General features: G+C 35.4%; 2 protein-coding genes and 1 non-coding gene across 9 annotated transcripts; 1 reads left to right on the top strand and 2 right to left on the bottom strand.

The window, feature by feature from the left end:
- Window positions 1–1,847: 1,847 nt before the first annotated feature.
- Window positions 1,848–16,454, top strand: LOC129265112 (zeta-crystallin-like). 7 transcript variants are annotated; one of them, XR_010294043.1, is made up of 11 exons: window positions 2,164–2,253; window positions 3,620–3,740; window positions 5,082–5,234; window positions 6,243–6,412; window positions 6,771–6,822; window positions 8,163–8,312; window positions 9,402–9,503; window positions 10,118–10,213; window positions 10,563–10,701; window positions 13,714–16,038; window positions 16,110–16,454. XR_010294043.1 is itself a non-coding variant. In XM_064101720.1 (10 exons), the coding sequence occupies exons 2-10, from the start codon at window positions 3,621–3,623 to the stop codon at window positions 13,728–13,730; spliced, it is 999 nt and encodes a 332-aa protein (XP_063957790.1). In that variant the 5' UTR covers window positions 2,164–2,253; window position 3,620; the 3' UTR covers window positions 13,731–16,454. The 7 variants fall into 7 exon arrangements, 6 of the variants coding, with proteins under 6 accessions (XP_063957789.1, XP_054759078.2, XP_063957790.1 ...); XM_064101720.1 differs by having other exon boundaries at window positions 13,714–16,454; XM_064101721.1 differs by lacking the exon at window positions 2,164–2,253 and adding an exon at window positions 3,183–3,341 and having other exon boundaries at window positions 13,714–16,454.
- On the bottom strand, window positions 13,018–19,028 carry LOC135154688 (mucin-22-like). Its single transcript, XM_064101722.1, has 3 exons — window positions 18,899–19,028; window positions 16,241–16,345; window positions 13,018–14,438 (listed from the first exon to the last, which is right to left on the bottom strand). The coding sequence occupies exon 3, from the start codon at window positions 14,329–14,331 to the stop codon at window positions 13,732–13,734; it is 600 nt and encodes a 199-aa protein (XP_063957792.1). The 5' UTR covers window positions 14,332–14,438; window positions 16,241–16,345; window positions 18,899–19,028; the 3' UTR covers window positions 13,018–13,731.
- Window positions 19,029–24,031: 5,003 nt separating this feature from the next.
- On the bottom strand, window positions 24,032–24,103 carry TRNAD-GUC (transfer RNA aspartic acid (anticodon GUC)). Its single transcript has one exon. It is a non-coding gene; the product is annotated as a tRNA-Asp (tRNA).
- Window positions 24,104–24,696: the final 593 nt, after the last annotated feature.

Below are 24,696 nucleotides of genomic sequence, written 5' to 3' on the forward strand. Positions count from 1 at the left end.
GTTCTCGGTCCGACCCGACAGACAGCATCATCGGAACTGGCCTTCGAATATTCTACTCCCTGTCTGGCTCTGGGGCATATACTGGCAGCCTCACCCCCATGTTGGTCACACACCTTTGGCGAACCTTCTGTATTCCAAGGATGCTGCATGGCTCTTCTATTATTACCAAACTCACTAAATCCATGCTACAGAAGCTCGACAAAGCCCAAACGCACCTATTCAAGAGGGTTCTTGGAGTCCCAATAACAGCTGCAGACGAGATAGTACATCTTCTCACCGACCTCTTGCCTCTCTCCATCCAGATAGATCTCGATAGATTGCTCCTCTTCGGCCAACTCTCCAATTTGGATCACAACCGTTTTGAATACCGGACATTTCTAGCAGCTCTCGGAGCATGGACTCCAACTATCCAAATCATCCAGGACACGTTGAGAAAGTATGACCTTCCTGATCTTCACACCAATATCTCGAAACCATTTCCTTACTCCACCTTTAAGAAACTGGTTAAGTACAAGATATATACTGCCGTCAATAATCTCGTTGCACAGGGCACTCGTGCAAAGTCTTCTCTCAAGTTCTGGATCGATCACATCCCACCCTCCACCAATCTCCTTTATCCGAAGACCACACATTCGCCTGTCATCCGATATATGCGCTCATTGTCAGAGCCCAATTACTTTCGTCCACGTACCCAACTCAATGTCGCCTCTACACATTAGGAAAGTCCTCCACCCGTATTTGCCCTCTTTGTGACTCTTAATGATGAGACAGTAGAACACTTTGTCGGATCATGCTCCTCTCTTGGTCACCTCCGCCAAGACTTCATATGCAGAGTCGAGGAGTGTCTCACCGACCACCCAGATTACATGGACTTGTATACAGTTGAGTTGTTGATCCACACCAATTTTCCTGTGCTACCCTATAACCCATCAACCTGGTCTCCCTTCCGAAGTGAATAATAGTCTGCTCCTCAAATCTCTCTTTTTTCTACATAAAATTCATGACCACCGCTCCAACCTGATGTTGAATCCCTAACTTATCGGACTGGAATTGATATACTTGTTTCTGAGAATCTCCAAAACAGTGGAGGGATCACCTAAGAGTAAGAGAGAGAGAGATTTAGGGCTAGATCTTTTAGAAGTAGAAATCTCGGAGGCGAAAGTTTCAGGTTTTTCAACGGTACGTGGAGATGAATGGGAAGGAATACCTGGCTTTGTTGAGAGTAAGCATATGTTAGTAAATGATTTTTACTCTCTAGAAGCCTCCTGGCTAAGTGGGCCTTCGTTCAAGATAATCATTTAAAAAAAATTAAAATCTAACAACTTAGACAAAACCCAGTCATGCCAGTCGCCCGAATTGGATTACACATGCAGGCTTGCACTAACAACACACTAACGTCGGTGAATGGGGATGATTGATAGTAAAATGTCAGGCCGCCAAATGACAGAAATTGTAAAATAAATCCCCAGAAACGACGGTTATTCCTGTCTAATGTTTGACTAGCATTAATACACGGACGGCTCCTGCTCCTGGCCTGGGCTCCGGCCCGCTCGCCTTCGGCTTCGCGGGCCGGAGCACCCTGGCATGCCTGGGTTAAGTTTAGAATTAGATCAGGGAAATTATTAATATTACTTGGGCTTGTATTGCAAGGATGAACTTACCTTGAATGCGGTATAAGCTGAAATCCTCTTCCCATCTTCCATTTTGGCTTTAGTTTAGCAGTAGCACTTTTACTTTTTAGGCAGTAGGTAACTTTTAGTTTTAGTGAGTGGGCCGCGACGTAGACTGTGCATATGTGGGCATGTTCAGTACAGTGGATATAGCGCTAGTCGCAGTGCATGTATGCTAGCTCGAAGCACACGTGGTACCGGTATGTATACCGTACGTAAACCACAGTCTGGGAAATTTATTGTTCTAGATAAAATTGTTCTTCCTGACAATTTTTATCCGCTAATTTCATCTAAAATACCGGTCAATATCAGAAATAGATTATCGAATTCGTGTATATGTAAGTGTATGTAAAATTAATGACCAATTACTTATAAAAACAATTTGAGTAGAAAATGATTGGAAAAAATAATATTTTTTAATGACTGGTTTAAAGAATATACATAAAGCCAAAGTGAGAAAAAACAACAAAAAAAGTAGAAAAGGGAAATCCCCATCCGACTTCAGTGAGTACGGTACACAACCAAGTTAGGTTTGAGATTTTTAAAGTTCAGATCATCTTAAGACTCTTTCCGGATTTCAGAAGTAAGTACCTTCTTCTTCTGTTGACTTCCTCTAGTCCTGGAGAACTGCGGGATCCAGTGGATACGCAGAAAAAGTGATTTGTTTAAAATGTAGGCCTATACTATAGAAACAGAGACTCTCAGGAGCTAGGACAGGAGCCCGGACTTTGAAGGGCCGGAGGAGGGAAGTGTATCACAAGACTGCCTAGTTGTTGTTCACCAACAGAGAACGTTTGACATGAAGTTCATGCAAGATATTAGATAATGAAGTTGCATGGGGAGTTGAAGCAATACTAGTTGCATTTGCCATTAGTGTCCAATCCAAGAAGTACAACATTAGAATACATGCCGCGAATTGTGACATGGGATTGGGAGTTATGGCAAGATCATGTTGGAGATGGGAAGGAAGGTTCGCGAGGAACTGGGCGGTAGCCAGGTTGTCGTCGTGTGGCTTTGCCTTTGCTCAACCCCAACCCTGGAACATAAACAAACGTTGCACACCTCAGTCATGTCAGTCCTCACGTTCGGCGAGGAGCGATATGCGCACTGCGGTTAAGTTCTTGCTGGTGAGAGGGGGTAGGGATCTGTGTTGACGCCGTTGTTGATTTCCAAATACTAGATTTAGACAAGAATAACCATTTTTTTTATGGGGGGGGAAGGCTATTAACAATTTCCTACATTTTACTGTTATCCCCAGACACATGGCCAACATATAATTCGTAAATCAGCAGAACAACCACAAAATTGTACAGAGCCATTCTTTAATTTAATCTTACTAACAAAAGAAAATTAGGTTTCCAATACAGCAACGACAACGTCTTGTGTGTTTTTTCATTTGCTTGTTTTGCGAGCTAGAAGGCATGCATGTCCACACACAGCCAGATCAGACTTTGAACTTATGAGTCCCGAAATGAGTTTACTTTAGTTAGCTTAGTCTCTTGACTTTGACTTGACTCAGACTTGACTGTTGCCTCCTCGACGACCTAGGTAGCTTCTGACTCTCTAAGCAATATTAATCAGGGAGTTGGGAGTAGAATAAAGTGTAAAGAAATATATCTGCTAGAAACTTGAAGTGGTCTTGAAGGAGGCGGATCAACCCAGAAAAAAAAGGTAGAAGTAGAAGAAGAACAGTGAAGAAAGATTTGAAAGTTAGATACATGAACATATGCATTTAGTGTAGATGTGACTTACATGGAGATTTTACATAATGTTTTCCTGGACTACATGTAATGAGAATCAGTCACAATAAATATGAGATAATACAAGAATTCGGCTAGCTTACTTCATTGTACTAGATCTAGACTAATACAAATTTAGGCTAGCTGTGTTTATGAAAGTCTATATTTCTACTTTTATAATCATTAGCTTCTCTCTATTTTTTTCTGTAGCATGAGTGGTGGAAGAGCAGCAGCAAGTGTCATGAGGGCAATTAGAGTAAGCAAATTTGGTGCACCAGAGGTTATGAAGGTGGAAGGTGGATTAGCGATTCCTGAGCCAAAATCTAGCCAGGTGTGTATTACAGAATCAGAATTGTTTCATTTGTATAAAATTGTAATGTGATATTTTCACTTTGGCATTTTTACTGCCCATCATCATTATCATGCGGTTTAGTTACCCATATTAAAATTATGTCCTTATCTCATCACCATCTAAAAGATGAACAAATTGAAGGCCTGCTCGCGCTCGATGGATGCATGTTTAAGGAGATTCCGACCCAAATGAAAAAGCAGAGGAACAGGTTGAAAGTTTGGACAAATGATAAATGTGGGCCCCATCTTACAAAGAGTTATGATTGATGCGATCAATTGCAACTATGGACGGCCATCGTCATCATCCATTATGCATGTTTCTTCAAAATATTTTCTAGCTGTGATGTATATTCATTGTTTTCTTGAAAATTCACTTCGCTTCTCTTTGCATACAAAGGACATTGCGCAAATTTTCGTGGAAGAGAATTATGACACTGATGGATTTCCATAGAGTTACGATTGATCGGATCAATCGTAACTCTTTGTAAGACGGGGCCCTGTTATAAAATACTATAACTTGTATTTTCTAATTGACCATGAATGTTATAATCTTTTAGTGAAATTGTAAATTTGATATTTTCGTCTCATTTTTCAGATGGTAAAAAATTTCATTTTTTGTCTGATTTCTTTCACTCTTTGACCCTTCAATTTGTATCCTTTTTTACACTTGTCATTTAATACCAAGGTTGTATTCCGCTTCAAGCTGAATCAAAAGTACTCAGTATTGCATGTTTCAGTGAAAAAATACTGCAAACTTGAATTTTAAACAAATGGAAGCTCCCATTACAACTCGACCAACATTGAACATTTAGAAGATATTTATATGCAGTCATGTCCACACACAATTATTATGTTCCATAATCCAGTCCAGTGGATGAAAGATGTCTGTATATCTGTTAATACAGGGAACAATTTTTTCTGGTATCGCATCGTGATTTGTGCCACAGTGTTTTATTACTGCTTCACCCAATTTCTTTTGTGTAGCAATTATATTACATTGGACTATAAAGGCCTACAGAACATTATTGAAAGCGTTTCCCTTGCAACCAGAAATGCTAAGTACACTTATTCTTTGTATTATATAGTTATTATTGTGAACATTATACCATTTATGACTGTAATCATCATGATACCACCACCACCAACACCAACACCACCATTATCATCATCATCATTATAATCATTATCATCATCATTATAATCATCATCATTTTTATCACCCTATAGTATCATAACCGGCAGCATATTGACAATGATAATTTCTGTTGCTGCTCATTCAGCCTACACACCAAGGAATGATAATTTTTTTTGTCTTTCTCAGGTGTTGATAAAGGTTGGTGCAGCAGGGATTAACCCGGTGGATACCTATATTAGATCTGGTAATAGAGCAACCTTACCTCCTCTCCCATACACCCCTGGAGCAGACGCAGCAGGAACAGTGGAAGGAATAGGACCCAATGTCAAAAAATATAAAGTAAGATGGACACATTTAATATACCTTATGCAGGGTGCTACATAACTTTTTAGAAGTGCTTGCCTGGTTGGGCAAGAACATTTTTAAATAGTTTGAATATACTTGCCCAGAAATTTATTTCACTTGCCCGAAAAAATCCTTGAAAAAAAAAGTTAAACCTCTTCAAAAGAAAGTTTTGCGGTTTTATAAACCATTGACCTTTTTCTCTCTTTTATATGAACTGATCTACCTTGTTATTGCATTTCTTTTTCCAAAGTGATTTTATCTTGCCTGCCATGACCAAAATTAGGGTCAATCATATCGACCCTAATTTTGGTCAGTCTACTGTGAGAATTTTGCTTTTTCCTGTGTGAATTTTGCTTGCCCAATTCAGGCAAGTAGTTTTGGTCTTTACTTCAAAATACTTGCCCGACTCTAAAATTTACTTTCCCCGGGCAATCGGGCAAGTGCTTTTGTAGCACCCTGCCTTATGTATATGACATCATAATCATGGGGCCCTCCCTCAGATGATAGAAATTTGTTTAAATAGAGATGTGCCAGCTGCATCCAAGGCAAAGGCTTCATCTTCAAAGATGGCGGCATGATGACATAAAAACATATGTCTGTGGCTGGGATCAAGGAGATCTTACATTTTTGCGGAAGGGGGGTGGGGATGGTCAGAAGTATAAAAAAAAGCTATGATGTTCTTCTGCCTGAGTAAGATTTATGAGAAAGCTCTTGTTTAATCCCAAATTATCATAGGAGCATTTGATGTTTGTGAGGATTTTTACAATTTTGGCAAGTGAACATTATGTGTGGAATTGCCTAGAATGTGTTGTAACTTTTCCTTTGAACTGTGTGTGTCTGTCATGGTTTGCACATCATAATAATATGACAACCATTCATCGGGAACATTATATCATCTTGTTTTGATACTGATGATAATAATCAAATACCCTGGTGTAATATTGTATAGTCCTAGTTATGGAAATCCTTTTCTTTTATTTTCATTTTATATTGACTTTACAGCCTGGTGATAGGGTTTATGTCTGTAAATCTCCAGGCCTCCCAGGAACCTATGCAGAATATACACTTGCAGAAGAAAAGGATGTTTTTTGTCTTCCTGCTAATCTTGACTTCAAACAAGGAGCCACATTAGGGATACCATACTTCACTGCTTATCGAGCTCTCTTCCAACAGTAAGATTTAACTTGATGTTTGAAATTGCCAGATTTAAAAGAATATTTTTATGAAGAAAATGTCTATTGTCTCTTTGCAGCCATAAATGATAATATTAAATAAATTTACAAATTTGAAAATCTACTTCCTAATTTTTAAAACATAATGATACTAATCATATTTATTTGTTGAGTAAGAGAGAGAGAAAAAAAATGAAACGGGTATATTCAAGTATATCAATTGAAAAATTTTATGCTATTGCTAACAACATTTAAACTTTGAAATTTATACAGAAAATATTATATATGGCTAACTAACATGCAATATCAATTGCATTAGACATAAAATATTTGCAATAAATTTTGATATTACACACAGATGCAACACACATCCCAGACATACTGTTCTTATACATGGAGCAAGTGGATCAGTAAGTACATGTAATCCTTAAAGTTTAAATAAATATTTCTGGTTATTTTGTCATAATTTCTTCCCTATTAGAAATTCCCTTTCCTTTGCTCTCTTCTCATATTTTTAGTAGCCATCCTTTTTATTTATTTTTCTCTCTACATGGCTCTCTCTCTCTCTTCCAGATTTCTCTTTCTCTATTTCCTGTATACATCTGAACACTTTCTTATATTTCTGCATTTGGAATGACTTTTTAAAACTTGGAAAAAAGGTCAAATCATGTTTTCTATAATTTGTGCATAGTCATTCTCCCTGTGTACAAGGTAAAATCTTATTTCCACTTTACAAAGTTCAAAGGTCATTTTCTGTTGACTCATATTTTAATGAATGTATTATAATCATATAGATGCCATCGGTACAGAATGAATTTGACCTGATAGGCAATAAGTGTTTGAAGGGTTATCAGTTTTACAAGTGTCATAAAGAAAGACAAATTGTTGAAGGGGTCGATATGCAGCTAATGACCAGTAAACTCGTGGAGTATTACTTCAGTAATACAGTATAAATTGGCTGTACTATGAAACCTAATTGATTCGCTATATCTCTGACTCAATGCTAATGCTAGCATAAAAACTTGTGCTCATTGAAAAGACTAAACTCTAATGTTTAATACGTTTTTAATTGTTCAAAACATATTTCATAATATTTCAATTAATTAATTTCAACCCTAGGCCTTAAGTTATACCCCAAGAGATTGTAGCCTACAGCTAACTAAAAGGAAATCTCTTCATTCATGTCGTTAAAGTATTATTTTAAGGGTCTCATATATCTCTCCCTTTTTTGTTGCATGTCTTTCGTTTTATATACCTTTGTTTACATATCATTGTGTGATGTGAATACAATGTGTATCTTATTTAAGGGATTAAGCTTTGACATGTATTCCTTAGGCCTTTGCTGGTCTTCACATTCAACAATTGCCATTGTTAATTCTTGCTTTTTGTATTTTACCCATTTGACTCCTAATAGTTAATGTATTTCAAATAATGATTTACAATGTTATACTTTAGTCTGATTGTAATGATAGGCCCTATGAGCCAATTGATCAGTGTACACCATTTACCATTATTATGGAAAGTTAAAAGAAACCTAACTGCGCGAATTCATCCAAGATTCTGTTCATCCTTTCAGCTCTCATTTGGAGGGTTGCCACCTTCTAAAAAATAAGTATCAACCTCTACTTATATATATATCCAACCACAGAAAACACAGTTTAAAAAAAAAAGGTCTTGTTCTTTCTCGATAATTTTCCTACACTAAATCTCTTGCCTTTCTGCCTATTTCTTTCTCTCTTGATGCATTTAGGTTGGAATAGCTGCTTTACAGTTTTGTCGTCAGTATGGTGTGAAGGCTTTAGGAACAGCTGGCTCGGCTCCCGGTCTTGAACTAATCAAGAGAGAAGGCGCTCATCAAGTCTTTAATCATAGGGAGGAAGATTACACACAGAAAATCATGGTAATGATCTTGTTTCATTTTCAATTTGAATGCTTATCACTCCTGAATTATGTACCAGTAGACATTGTTTTCTTATACAGATTTAAATGATGTCTTAATTTTCGGATTTGTGAGATGTGATATGCAACTCCATGGGCCTGTTGCATCAAATTTTTGGCATAAAATATACTCTGGCAAACAAAATTATATCCTACATAAATTAAATCCTGTATGCTGATTGGTTTAAATAGCATCATGTGACCAAACGCCCACCGAAGAAAATGTGCTATTCCGTGACATCAATGATGGAATAGTCGACTATTCCATCATTGAAGTCACAGATCATGATGGCGCAAGCACTAATACGCCTTTCGCGCACTGAGCGCGTAGCTAAGTGCTTCAGGAAAACTAGGTCAGTCAGCGCAGCTGGTTTGGTTCAGATTGAAAAAAAAGAATGAACTAAGAGTACAAGAACTAGATTATCAAGATTTATTGCTCTAACTTATCAAAGTAGGATATAAAACAAATATACCAGGCCTTTATTTAGAAAGTATAGAGGGAATTATTCATCCTCGGTTTTACTGGCAAAATCACTATTTTTCCCTCGGGGCTTCGCCCCTCGGGAAAAAATAGTAATGCCAGTCCAACCTCGGATGAATAATACCCACTTACTCAAAGCCTGGTATATTTGTATACTACATGTATGCCATTGACAATAAGAGTAAAAACACTCGCAAAAAAAAAATCGCCAGAGTTTTTCTCTTATGCAACAGGCCCTATGTATTAATTGGCCAAAATACCTTTCACAAAAAATCACAAATATGATCAATTTGTTCCTCAAAACAAGTTTCTAGTGACAGAGGCAACAATAGTGAAATTTTATCAGTTTGTGATGTATCCTTTTTAAATACATACATTTTTCTGCTTATTGTAGAAGGGGTGCATTGGATTATCTGTCAGAGTTTGTTAAAACAAATCTATATTGAGAACAGTCTTCACTACATTACTGGTTTATTAAACAACAATGCAACCTTGTTGTGTCTGATATAAACTTGAAAAAAAGAGAGATTACTCAAATTCACTCTTTAATTTGTATTTTTTTCTTACAAGGATGCCACTGATGGTAGAGGAGTGGATGTCATTGTGGAGATGCTTGCTAATATCAATCTTCAGAAAGACTTAGAGATGTTGGCCCAAGGAGGTTCCATTGCAGTGAGTGCTTAATACTTTCCTACATGCAACATTGAATTGTTTAAAACCTGAAATCTATATTATCCTACACTTCTGTGAATGATATGTAATTAAAACTAAGGAAGCCAGACACCTTCCAGTGTTTTGTAGACAGCTGTTTGATATTTGAATATCGCTGTCATCATTATGGATGTATTTTCTATGTGATCTAACCATTCATAAAAATTGGGGTCTATGTACTCCCCCTCCCCCTTTTTTTTTTGGGGGGGGGAAGGGGTCATTGACACTCAGTAGTACACTATGGACTTAAAAATCATCCTCAGAGTACCCTAAACAAGTGTTATGTCATATGAAAAATGTACTTTACAAGTTCAAGCTGTTGAAAAGTAAACCTTTTTTTTTCCCCGGTTGTGGCAATTTTGATTTCCTTTTCATTGTACGTTCCTTTTCTCCTTTTTTCTTTATACTTCTTCTATTTTATTGTCTTATTTTCCAGGATCCTGTGTTATCAGAGTTGTGATTTTAAAAAATGTCTTTAAAAAAAATACACCATATCTTGTGTGATGCTCTTCCTTAATTCACATGTAAGTTATTAGTGCATGATCATAAAGATATTGGTTTGTTTATTTGTGCAGATTGTTGGTAGCCGTGGAAATATTGAGATTTCCCCTCGCTTATTGATGGCCAAAGAGACCACTGTAACGGGAGTAATGTTGATGTTATCATCCCAAGTAAGTAACTTTGTGCGTCATTTCATATCATATTGCAGATATTGATTGATATTGAAATTTGTAATAGTGATTATGCTTTATTAGTAGTAATAATATTCATGGTAATAATATTTATGCTAATAGGCATAGATATAATAATGATGGTTATGATAATATCATGATAATAATTATATTAATTATAAAGATACATACAACTAAAATACAGACAATAACAGTGTAATAATTTTTATTGGTCATTTTTTTTTTTGGGGGGGGGGAAGAAAAAGGAGCCAAATATGTATTCCTTCTTTATGACAAGAAATTATATCATGCAAAACTTAGTAACTTTCTTTGATGTTTATCATTTTAGGAGGAAAGAGAGAAGCAAACTGCTGCTGTTCATACTGGTATTGAAGGTGGATGGATTAAACCGGTAGTATACCAAGAGTATTCATTGGATGATGCACCGGCAGCACACCATGAAGTCATTGAAACCAAGTCAGCACAAGGTAGGATCGTCCTGGTGCCATAATCACTCAAACAAAAACATCAAACCCATCATTATGTTATTATCATGTTTGTGATTGATTGATTTGAATATGTGGATTAGATGAAATAATGAGATGCTTCAAAGATTGAATTTCTTGCATTCACTGCCCAAGCTGTTAAGTATTTGTTAGTGGCTACGAATGGCCCCTCTTCAAGAGAACATGCTCTAGGAAAAGGGAATACCTTTTGCGAGGGGAAGACTAATTAAGCCTTTGAAGAAAAGGAAATATAATGTAGGATTATAAAATGACATTCATGAATGTATGATCTATCATATAATTCAGTAAGATAACAGCTAACAATCTGGAAGAATGTAATGATTCACTTACAATCTGTCGAGCATGAGTCAAAATAGCCACTGGTTGACTTTATCCCTTTGAGACAGTTCTGAGTAGAGATGTCTCCAATAATCATGAATGATCATTTCATGATATGGTTTTATGCTGCAAGATATGATTCGTATGTAATTCCATGGGCATTATGTGTCATTGTTTGATGTATGTTTGTGTGACATGGATAATGTTGAATTCATGAATTATGCAGGATACGGGAAATATATGATGTTATATCATACTGGGTTTTTTTTCTTGCTCAAATTACAATTAATAAGTATTATAGGACACCTAGAAAAATCCTTGTCATTTGATTGGTTGTTTGATATCAATCATTCAGCCTGTTTTACAATTACGTCATCAACCGTGCAATTTTGGATCCGTACGATTTTGTCCATTGCACGCACTCACTGAGACTGCAGGCAGCACAATTTGCACCACAAGTTCAAGCACTCGTGTTTTCAGCGTGCATGATGTATGTACGGGACAATCATTAGACCGAGCTCACACTGCATGAGCATATTTTGCATCGAAATTCATAAATTTCAGATGAAAAAGAATCTACTTTAGGTGTCATATAAACCAAATAGTTAATGTTATTTTCATTCGTGCAATTGGTGAAAGATGAAATGAATGATCCATTCAACGAGGCGTAAACGGATCTTTTCATCTTTCACCTCATGAAGTATTCTGTCCATTGCACTCATAAACATTCATTATTTGTATATTACACTCTCATTCAGTTTCATTTGTTACTAAATCTGTGATCTTTCTATATTTAAAAGAAATTTGCAATCAATGAATGATAACATTAAACTGTCAGTTTGAATCACTTTAAGACAGAAATAGAACACGAAAACAGTATACATACTCAGTTTACTATAAGCTATATTCAAAGTACATAGAGCTGACTTGTCCATTTTACCTACATAATATATCTTGTATACATATGATAAGCTTGCACATATACATGTAGATCCTAGAGTTCCAATTCAGTCTTGTACATTATTGTGTGAATCCATCAGGATTTAATCATACCCTTGGATATGCTGAAACATCAAATAATTTAGTGGAAACAACATGTTTTTATTAAAGACCCAGACCGGAGCTAAAAGTGAAATTGACAAATGGAAAATATATGTCACATAGTACAACAATGTAAGTTTTATTTGTATTCACGCTTGGCAGCTGAGTATTTTGCTGGAGAAAAACTCAAACAGGTGTTTCGACAATAGGCTTTCTTTTGCTTTTGATTCGACTTAAGATTGTGGCGTCAGGTCGTGACGTCATGTGTTAAAAGCGTTGTGATTTCATAGGTTTTTACACAAAAATACTGGGTGACTTTTATGCTGTTTGGATAATGTATCTGATTCTTCATTTCAGTTTGCAGAAGAAAATGGCACAGATGATTATTCTGTGATCAAATGGATGGAAACCTACATGTACATTTACAACTTGTCACTAGATTTTTTTGTGATTATTTCGTTTGGCTCTTATTGGGCCTAAATTGCTATGTCAGGAAAAGTTATTACACATCATGTGAATGCAGAAAGAAATGGAAAGCGGGAAATGAAATGTGGCAAAAACTAGTTCAAAGCTTTAGATTTCATCAATTTAAGCTTGTATGAAAATATATTTATGACATGTCATTGTGATAGAAGTGAAGAAAATAAAATGTATAATCTGAAAAGCAGAAAACCACCCAGTTTTTCTGTGTTCAAACCTATGGAAGTACAACGCATCTAGCACAACATGACATCACGGTTTTGAGGTCAGTAATAAGCACAAGAAAGCCAATTTTCAAAAGCCCGATAATTGGAGATATTCATAAGCACAATACTCAGCTAGTAAGCAGTGAAAATGCATAAAACTTGCATTATTGTGTTTAGTAGTTCATAAGCTTTTGGTTGGTATATGATTTGTCGATTTCAATTTTGGGTCCAATCCGGTCTGGTTCTTTAAGTGCTGTAATTTGTTAAGACAGCATGTTTTGCCTCAATAATATTGGCATATAATAACCATTTCCCTGTTTGTGATATGAGTCTGACCTATTTTATATTTGCTTGACATTGTTATTTTGTAAAACTCAAAAATAATTATATAGGAGAACAAAGTGTTACTTCAGTTGCCAATTATGTTTGATTTACTGCTACTTAAAAAAATATCCTTATTATTTTTTATCATACCGGTAATTAAGAATTGAACACTCTTTGACCTGGATAATTTTTCTGCTTCATTAAACATAATTCATCCAACTTTTTTGTTGGGGTTGATTTGGCCCTTGGTCATTAAATATGGTGTAAGCAGTATTGTGGCAAAGTTTGTGATTTCCGAATTGAAAGTAAAATGTAAATTTGATATGCTGTTTGAAATCGGCTTCATTATGCATACAGAATGGTTTGAAATGAAATGTGGACAAATATTTTTTAATAAATAAAGTATATATTCTTTATATCCGTTGAAAAAAATATCTTTGCCAGTCTAATTTGTTTCATGAGATTTTGAATATGATAATTGTATCAAAAGAATCAAATGAATGTGAGCAGATATCTCTATTAATTTCAGGAGGTATGCATAGTCTGCTACCCTTTAAGACAGAATGTTTATTTGTATATTTGTTTTACCTTTTTTCTCTTTCAGTCCTCTCTTCCTCGTAATCTACATGTGTTTGACAAAGTCACACTCAGAGTGGGCATCTCGTGAGCCTGTATTTAGCAAACACTTCAATCTCCCAGCGGTGTTGCGAATAAGATCATACCCTTGACAAGTATGATCTGTTGCTCCTAAGCAAGCAGAAGCACACTGAAGAGCAGATCGGACTGGAAAGCCATCTCCCAAACCACATGTACCACCTTGCTTCTGTGAAACATTCCTCTTGAAGATGGCTGACATTGTGTTTGACGGTCCATTTGATAATGTAGTTGACCTGGGCAGATTTTCCGATCCACGAGTGTTGGTTGACATCCCTTCTGTAGTTGCTGTTGAACTGATGGTATTTTCTGATCCATGAGCATTGGGTGACATCCCTTCTGTAGTAGCTGTTGAACTGATGGTATTTTCTGATCCTTGAGCATTGGTTGACATCCCTTCTGTAGTAGCTGTTGATCTGATGGTATTTTCTGATCCATGAGTGTTGTTGGTTGACATCCCTGTTGTGGTAGCTGTCGATCTGATGGTGGCTGTTCTTGGGACGGTGATAGTTGAAGATCCTTCACTTCTGTCCTCTGTGCTTCTTGCAGAGCTTTCTTCAGACACCATCGTAGCAGTTACTGACTCAGTTGATTCAAATATTGGGTTCGCAGTTGACAATTCCTCCGAAGCAACATCTGTTGTTAATTCCTCCGAAGCAATTTCTGTTGCTAAACCTTTAATAACAAGATAAAAGAAAATTTCATGTTAGGCTTTGTTATGAGTGTACTTTGTTGTTGAGTGCTAGTGAGGTTGTTCACTTATCATCAAGGATGATGAGTGTTGTGTCTTGTGTGATGATAAGACTGTCTTTGTTGATCCTTGGAGAGTAGGTGTAGTAGTGACTTGCATTGGTTGGTGTGACTCCTGGATGGATGTGGTTGGTGATTCAGTGCTAGACTCTATCAGGTATCGGCCGTTGCGAAATGTGAAAGAACATGAAGGTTTATTTTTTCAGGTAGTTCTGGTAAAATCATTGACTACAATCTTCTACTGTAATTCATAAAGATAACCTATCGCCTTTTATTTTGTGTTTTTAAATTGGTTCGTAAGTAACAAAGGCTATATTTGAGATTTTTGGAACAGAGTACAAGATATTGTGCGATATTATAAAACGTTAGAAGTATTGGTTATTAATAAAAAGTGGAGCGCCTCTGGCAGTCTCACCTGCATCACATGATTCGATATAGCAGCAGTGCTGACTTTGAAAACTACTATAACATAATTATTCACAAAAACACAATTCATATAATGATACAATACTATGTTCAATGACAATAAATGACAGTTGACTTTGATCATGCGACCTAAGACTTGTCAGTGACCTAAGACTTGTCAGTGATACTTGATTACTCCTATATCCAAATTTCATAAACTATATAAACTTTGAAAGTTATGACAGCAATCTAATAAATACCTCCAAAATGGCCAAAGTTCATTGACCTTAAATGACCTTTGACTTTGGTCATGTGACCTAAAATTCTCATGAGATGTTCAGTGATACTTGATTACTCTTATGTCCAAGTTTTGTGAACTAGATCCAAACACTTTCGGAGTTATGATGGTTGAATTCAACAATTCCCCACAACATGGCCAAAGTTCTTTGACCTTGGTCATGTGACCATCATGAGATGTTCAGCGATACTTGATTACTCTTATGTCTAGGTTTTGTGAATCAGATCCATAAACTTTCGAAGTTATGATGGTAATTCAACAAATACCCCCAACTTGGCCAAAGTTTATTGACCTTAAATGACTCCCACAGGAAGTTCAGTGATACTTGATTACCCTTATGGCCAAGTTTCATGAACTAGGTCCATATAATTTCAAAGTTATGATGAAATTTCAAAAACTTAACCTTAGGTTAAGATTGTGATGTTGATTCCCCAACATGGTCTAAGTTCATTTACCCTAAATGACCTTTGACCTTGGTCATGTGACCTGAAACTCATGCAGGATATTCAGTAATACTTGATTAATCTTATGTTCAAGTTTCATGAACTAGGTCCATGCACTTTTTAAGTTATGCTGTCATTTCAAAAACTTAACCTTCGGTTAAGATTTGATGTTGACGACGCCGCCGCCGTCGGAAAAGCGGCGCCTATAGTCTCACTCTGCTATGCAGGTGAGACAAAAATGGATTTGAAGGTGGTCAGAAATAGAGAGAGCGAGAGGTGGGGAATAAATAAAGTAAAAGTGGGCTGGTAAAAGCATCAGGGGCCTGTTTCATAAAGGACTTGCAACTGTTGTAACTTTGCCATTATGGCAACTACCATGGTAATCTTGATTCTGATTGGCTGCTGAGCCCTGTTGCCGTGGTAGTTGCCATTATGGCAAAATTACAACAGTTGCAAGTCCTTTATGAAACGGGTCCCTGATTTGTTTCAGGATTACGTGATATGTCATAGATGAGAGAAGAGAAATATTGTCAAATATTACTTGAAATCGAAAGAAAGAATACTTTATTATCTATACATACCAGATAAACACACAACAACTCCAGTATCCGAGCAGTTTTTCAATGTCAATCCACCAGTGTCTCCTTTATCATAGGCCAAACATGAATAATTCTCCTGATTATTATCTACATCCAGATCAGTATAGAAATAAATGAAACTGAAAAATGTCAGACAGTATTGATTGACTGATTGTATTTGTTCTTATCAATTTCAACTTCAACAAAATTTACAACTAAAAGCAAAATAAAAAATACAGAAATGAAAAAAAATGAACTCATTGGAAATCAGAGCATATTCCCTTCAATAAATAACTGATCAAAAGATATTATTCTTCAATGAAATTCAAATCGTATCTAACAAGTTTCAATAGAATAATTAAAAGAATACTATAATGAGGTCAAGGTTTTTATGCCTATACACCAAGTAAAATTTAAAACAATCACTTTATATCACACACTTGGTATATATAATTATACAAACTTAAGGAAAATGCAAATAGAAAATCAACTGGACAAGAGCTAAAATTTTTGGAGATTTTAGGCACTTTTGTAATCATGAGGAAATAAAGGCTTATTAAAGGAGAATGAAACTCTTGGAGCAAGTTAGCTTTTGTGAAAGCAGAAAAATCAAAGAATAAGATCAACAAAAGTTTGAGTAAAATAGGACTAGCAATAGAAGAGTTATGAGCATTTGAATGTCTAGATCACTAATGCTATGGAGATCCTCCCATTGGCAATGCGACCAAGATCTATGATGTCACAGATGAACAACTCTCCCCTTTTGGACGCTGAAAATATACCCCAAAACATCTCTTTTTGCTCATTCTAAAGTATACATCTCTATGTTCTAATCATATGACAAACGATTCATCAATGATATAATGTTGTGAAACCTCTGTACTTGTCCTCTCATAAAGAGAACACATCACCTTGTGATAGACTCTATAAAAGTGAGAATATAAGTGAAATAAGTACTAAAGTAATGAGGGAGTTGTACGTGTGTGACATCACAGATCTTGGTCGCATTGCCAATGGGAGGATCTACATGGCATTAGTGATCTCAATATTCAAATGCTCATAACTTTCTTATAATTCATTCAATCTTCCTCAAACTTTCAACAATATGTTTCTTTGATTTTTCTCTTTGATATGGATTCAGCTAGTTTCAAGGGTTTCATTCTCCTTTAACAGTTAATGAGATGGCGATGCATGAGCTAAAGATTTTGATATAGTGACATGCAAAAGGAATATTTCAAGGACTATTTCTAGGAATTCATGAAGAGGATACATATCTCACTAATTGAAATCGAGCTCGAAACGCGAGATGAAATTTTAATATTCAGACCTGAAAAGAATGTTTTAAGTCTTTTTTGGGGGTCGCCATATTTTGTTGCTAACGAATACCCTTTTTTCTTGTCAAAAATGCCTGAGAATTTTTTTTTTTCTAACCCCGCCCCATTTCTGCTAAATGTGATATTGATTCTAATCTGCGTATGAACTACAACCCGGGATTGGTTTAAAATTGATAATTAAAGAAGGTGAAACGTTCCCCCGGAAAGATTTACGTATAGATAAAAAGAGAATAACATATTATAAAGCCCGAAAATGGGGGAGTAATATTTACTTCGTAATAGCATCTTATTTCACTGAATGTCAGTGAGCGCTTCTGAGTCGGTGTGTAGATGTATATACAATAATTATTTCAGATCATTTATTTCTATTTTTTTCTGCGCTCAACTGTCAAAGGAAATTCCCCAGTGAATGCTAGGAACTGAATTATTGATCTCTTTATCGTCGTATATTGGTTTCAGTGTATGCACAGGATGATTTTGAAAAATGTGATGAGACGTGATAAGTGAAGATAATCATTTAAATGTGCAACTTGATCAGTAGCGGAAATGAAATGTTTACAAATTGAGAAAACTGTGACATTAGATTAAATGAGTTTGATATAGTGTCAAGCCATTGAATTGGGGATGCGGAAATGAGCATCACATCATACAAAGATTTGAAGGTAATTACAATCCCATTACAGTCTGGTGATACCCAAAGAAGTGTTAAGCACAGAACAATTATACCAGTCAGGCAAATCATCATATCAAAGGCTGTCAAATTTATGAGTTTCACGATGGTCTAAAACGAAATTTTAAAAAAGTGATGACTGGGGAAATTAAAACATTATATCGAGTAGAATTAAAAGATATGAAGATATAAATTGAGAATGAATGATTGAAGCAAGTAGCTCGATGTGGAAGAAAATGGATGGGGAACATGACAGCCACTTATGGTGTCCAAGTTATAATTATTATTGTAAATGTCGTGTACATGCTTAAAGGTAGGTTTGGTACTCGGTCCGTGGCGTAATGAACCAACATTGTCAGGGGCCAAATATGGTGTATGGAGCAATATTCTAACAAGTCCCAAATGAGTTAAACGAAATTTACCCTCTCAATTCGGTAAGCTGATTTTGTTATAGATATTGACAATATGTTCAGAAAATAGTATTCATCTCCTTTACTTTCGTTTTTTTCTTTTTCAGCTATTTTTTTCTAGATGGTGGAACTTGTGGGGGGCATGGCTGCCATATATTCACAATTGGACTCTGTTACTCTCCACCCTCATTTGTTGACGATCTATAATTGACTTTGATGCATGTATGATCATTATTCCAAAACTTACAAGATATTAATATTCCCGTAGTGTCGTAGACCTCGGAATTTGACCCATTAGTCCAACAAGTGATGTTTCCCAAGTTGACCGAAGAATTTTGTACCAGATGACACCCAAACCAGATGAATTCTGATTGATTTCCTCTGCAAAATTCATGAAAACAACAGAGAAATTCCAGCAGAAGGGTTAATTTATTTTGTTGAATCAAACAGATTAGATCAGATTGGAGTTTTTAGCCGTGCTATTTTTTTTCCCAAATGCGTCCTTTGACGCCATCTGCCAATTTTCGTTTATAGATTTTACCTAATATAATCATCAGTCATTTGGAAACCGGTATTGCTAATTCATGCGTAAATTAGGATAATTGTCTTAGTACAATGGCGTATCTAGGCATAATGACGAATAAAGCAATTTGTTTATTGTTTAAGGTATATTTCCGTGATATTTAGCAAATGATGTAGCTACCAAGCGTGGAAATGCAATTCAAATTATAATCGCAATTCCTTTAGAATTTTGCCTATAAAACATACAAAAAATACTCTGAAATGAAATGGCAGAGACGATCAACAACTTGATATAAACAAACATTTATCTGTTTTATTTAGTTTATTGATTGTGATTGAAATTAGCTAAACCCTCGACAAATATTCAGTGACAAGTAACGGTATCGAATTCATAACCTTTACGAGACATGTAAAATGTTATGATATCCTGAAAGGATTGAAAACAAATTGAGCTGGAGAAAAGCGACCGAGCTCCAGAAAATTTTGATATTTTTAATCCTATAAAAAATACTTATTTTTCTTAATTTCGCCCTTTCCCCTGTTCTCCCCTCTGTTGCTTGTGCTCTCTCAAATTACCGACCCAGTGGCGTACCTTGGGTCACGGCATTGGGGGGCACCAATTGCCCATCATACTGATCTAATCGAGATCAAATAATGCGAGCGCGTATCGCTAGCTGAAGGTTCTTTAATATTCAGACCTAAAAAAGGGACATTATAATCTTTGTAATCATGATAGTACCTGTCTCACTAAAGAAACAATGCGGGGAAATTTTATGTATATATTGAGCCCAAACAGGGACATTCTAAGGACTATTTTCAAGAATTCGTGTAGAGCATATACATATCTCACTATATGTATCCAATGCGAACGCCAAACGCTTGCTGATTTTGTTAGAATTACATGTAAACACAGCAACACTTTTTGTAGTCATTGTACTCATCAACATTATACGTATCTCACTAATCAACATTGCGAGTGCGAAGCGCAAGCTGAAAATTTTTGAAATCCAGACCTGGAGTTGTGCATTCTAAGGCTTGTTTGTAGGAATTCACTAAGACTATACGTATTTCACTAACCACACGATGCAAGCGCGTAGCGCGAGCTGAAAACGGGATTTTTTTTGTACAACAGAATTGTATATCTCATTAGGAATGATGAACACATTGCTCCAAGCAATATTCCTTATGTATATATATATATATATATACATATATATATATATATATATATATATATATATATATATATATATATATGTATATGTATATATATATATAATAAATTATATTACAATACAATATAATATATGATAATTCGTTCTTCCCCCACTATGTTTCTCTTTCTTTTTCCCCGTTTTTTTTTTTTTTTTTTTTTTTTTGGGGGGGGGGGGGGGGCGGGGGCAGCCGATGGGGGACACATACCCCCCGTGTCCCCCCCCCCGTAGTTACGCTTCTGTACCGACCTCATTATTACATTTCTTTCAAATTAATATATTTAATCTCTTCAAAATTTTGGCTGCAAACACTAAACCCCAATCATTGCCAATAGGGGGCCTAGGTTGGTTTCAGAACTAAAATACGGCCTCGGTCATAATCATGTGATTCTGAATTCAATGCGAGAAAGATAATCGACTGATCTTTAAAATCATGTTTCCTTTTAAAGGTCAAGTCCACCCCTGAAAAATGTTGATTTGAATCAAGAGATAAAATCAAACAAGCATAATGCTGAACATTTCATCGAAATCGGCTGTAAAATAAGAAAGTTATGACATCTTAAAATTTGGTGGTTTTTTTTTCGCAAAATAATTCCTACGCACAACTCAGTGACATGCAAATGAGAGAGTCGATGACCATTACCTTTTGCCATCACTCATTTTTCTTTTGTTTTCTTGTTTGAATTATACAATATTTCATGTTTTACATAACTGAACCATTTAATGTTATAAGAATGGTAATACAACTTGTTCAGGGAGGAATAAAACTTTTGTTTCACAGGACAATGACGAAATAATTAGTATATTTCATATTTCATACAATGAAATAAATAGTGAGTGGGTGATGTCATCAGTCCTCTTATTTGCAAACCAACAGGATGTACATATACAAGTAACTGTTTTGTGAAATCAAGCAAAAGTTGAAAATGTAACTTTCTTATTTTACATCCGATTTTGATGAAATTTTCAGTGCCATGCTTTTTTTATTTTTCTCTTTGCATTCAAATCAACTTTTTGTTGGGGTGAACTTGTCCTTTAAAGTTAAACAAAAACTAGTTTTAGTGAGTGCACCTTCAAATTTGGTGGGGCGAAAATATCTGAACAGATTATTGTTATTTAAAAAAAAATTGTCCATTCTCCTGTTTTTTTGTTTTTTTTTTCGTCTTTTTTGGTCCAGGCCGGGGCACGTGATTTCTGCACCCCCACAATATTGCCAAAACTCAGTGCATACATTTTTGTTTTCTTTCAAATTGATTTTAACCAAACTTTTCATGTTATTCTTGACCCCAGTGAATAAGGTCCATATAAAGAGGAAATTTTAGAACAAAAATAGGGGCGCAAAATCATTCAATTCAATTCTGAGAGGAATCACGCGAGAAAGCACAGCGACCGATTTTTACACAGAAAATGGCCCTTCAAAACCTCTATATTTTGATGCATGCATCGTAGAATTCGTTTAGAAAATGGAAGAAAATAATGAGATAAATTATCTGTTTTGGAAGGACAATATAGAAATAAAATATGTTTAGAGAATTTCGCCCCCACCCAATTTGAGGTGCATGCATAAAAACTAGTATTTTATAAACTTTAAAAGGGCAACATGTTTGCAAAGATTGGTCAATTTTCTCTCTCGCATAATAATTTAATGCAATGGTTGCTTGTATCATCAATTTATCTGCCACGATTTATTGGACATTGATCTGTTTATAAATTGTACTTAATAAACAGAACAAATGAAGATTTTAGAATTTTACATACGTATTAGCGAAGTTCTTTATTCGATTGCCAGTATAATCGTTGATTTCGACGAGATGATAATTGCCAGCCAACGTAGTGCAGTAAGCCATGGCATCTTTCCAAGTCTGACTAAAGTTGGTAGTTTTAATTCCTCCTGATAGAAGAATTTCCCGTAGAGTAGGCCTATCCACCGACGATACTTGAAGCCATAAAACTATTCTCAAATTAAAGCAATTAACAAACACCATTTCATATAACTTTCAACTGTAGCTGAAGTTATGAGGATGATGATTGACGATTTTAATAAATGAATTGGTATTCAACTATATTTATTTGATGGCGAGACATTTCGTAAGTTTTTCCATTTAATTAGTTTATTTTTAGTATATATTTATTTATTCATTTAAATACATTTTGACACGAAAACAAGATCAGAATGGGATACCGTTTTTCATCTTGGTCCTATATAAAAGGATGAATTATGGATATAAAGTATTTTTGTAAACACATATACTTGCATAGATGTGAATTAAGATTTCATGTATCTTATCGTAGATAATTAGTGAATTGTATATAATATGAATAGAAGCAATGAAACAATCATAACTACGATCATTACAATTAGAGGAATATAAAAGTTAACAAGACATTCAACTAAATGTTATGTTGACAAAATATGGAACTACTATAATAGAGGAGTTATGGTAGTATGAAAGGGAAGGTTATTCGAGCATTCAGATAACAGGATAGTGTTAAGAATTATTTTTAAAATGTTAATTCTTATTTGTAATTTAACCAGAATGATTTTTTCAATGGAATTTGAATTTCTCAAATAATTGGTAAGTTTGTTTTAAACTTTCATGCCGGCATATTTGAACGAATGTTTAATTTTTAGTTGAAACAGGGGCGCCGTGAAAAAAGGGGGGCGTCCCAATGATGATTTAATTGGAAAAAAATAAACAGAGAAATAAAAGTAACATAAAAAGGAGAGAACAGAGAAGTAAGATCATAAAAAAGAGGGGTTTGGGGTGTATTTTTCACCTTTGTTATCTTTCGGTCGTCTTGTTCCCTATCAAAATACCCTGGAACCATCCCTCGGTCAAGATGAGCATATTTTCATATTGGCAAGTAGGTATTTTTTGTTCAATAAATGAATTTTAATTTACTTATGTATTAAGATGAAGATTCCCAATAGACAAAAGTAGGCCTATATTTCTTTGGAGTAAAACCTGAACAGTGATACAATTGACGAAATATAGAAAACAAAATTTCATATTTACCTGCCAGCGAAATCAAGATCAGCGATAAGTTAAAAACGCGAAAATTGTACATGATGATGGGCAATTTATAATCGGGAGCGAAGCCAATCCAAAATAAAGTTCAAACCCTTGATGATTTAATCATAAAGAATTATATACATGCCACTGCTGTGCTATCGCTCGAGAAATTAAGCGATTGCATGACTTCTCTCTACCACTTTCTATTTTAAATCATTTTGAACCTGATCTCTACCGTCGCTATCTGTGCAGTGTCCCCGTGTTTGATAATGAAGTAGGACGGTTAGTAGATTGATAGGGAAAGGGGCAGGATATTACCTGCATACCCCCCCCCCTATACTTTCATCTACCAATCACTTATCTGTACCGCTGCCATTGTCAGGGCTTATTCATATATCATTGGATTATGTTTAATTAAGAAAGATCTCCCTTCTTCTTCAGTAAATTTTCATGGAAGGATAGGGATATAACCACGAAAATGATGTTGTCATGAAAATAGATTATGTACCCGCTGCATAACACAAATAAGGGACTCAATTGTAATTTACGCCAAATAAAAACTATTATTATCATAATCAATTAAACCTACATGTGGGAGAGGGAGAAGAAAAAAAAAGTTAAAAGTATGATCTCCTTGGCGGGGAATCGAACCCCGGTCTTCCGCGTGACAGGCGGAGATACTCACCACTATACTACCAAGGACTGATTATACATTACCGTAAAACAGCGTACTACAAAGCTACGTATAGTGAGTTTCGGACTAGTAGAGATAATCTTTTCCATTCAAAAATGCTTATAGAGCGTACATAACGCCATAATAATCTTAAGCTCTATAAAAACGGTCTGTATTGAAACCTATTATACACAGGCCGTTTGTATGCACTATTATAGAGATTAACCTGTTTTTTTTAAATAGACCTATTTTCAAGGAAGGGAATGGTGTGTATAAGCATGTATCCTCATCTTAAAAAAAAAAATTAAGGAAAAAAAATATTAACTGCATTTTTGGAAATTAAATCTTAGAAGACTGCGTTTATTCCCCAGTTTATTCAATAAGTGCTTTGGTATCGATTTGTTTTGGGTCTCGATCCAATCTTTCTCTTCATTCTCTGATAATTTGTTGTGACGTCTCTATTTTCTTATTGCCCCAAATATTTTTATTGGTTTCCATGTATTTAGCCCAGCCTTTTCTGGCTGCTATGAGTTCAAGTATTTTGCTTACAATAGTTAATGACCACTGCATTTTTTTAAATTATTATTACTATAGGCCCTACCTTGGATAAATTCTATATCTG

Source organism: Lytechinus pictus, chromosome 7 (genome assembly GCF_037042905.1).
Source record: "Lytechinus pictus isolate F3 Inbred chromosome 7, Lp3.0, whole genome shotgun sequence".
Taxonomy (NCBI): domain Eukaryota; kingdom Metazoa; phylum Echinodermata; class Echinoidea; order Temnopleuroida; family Toxopneustidae; genus Lytechinus; species Lytechinus pictus.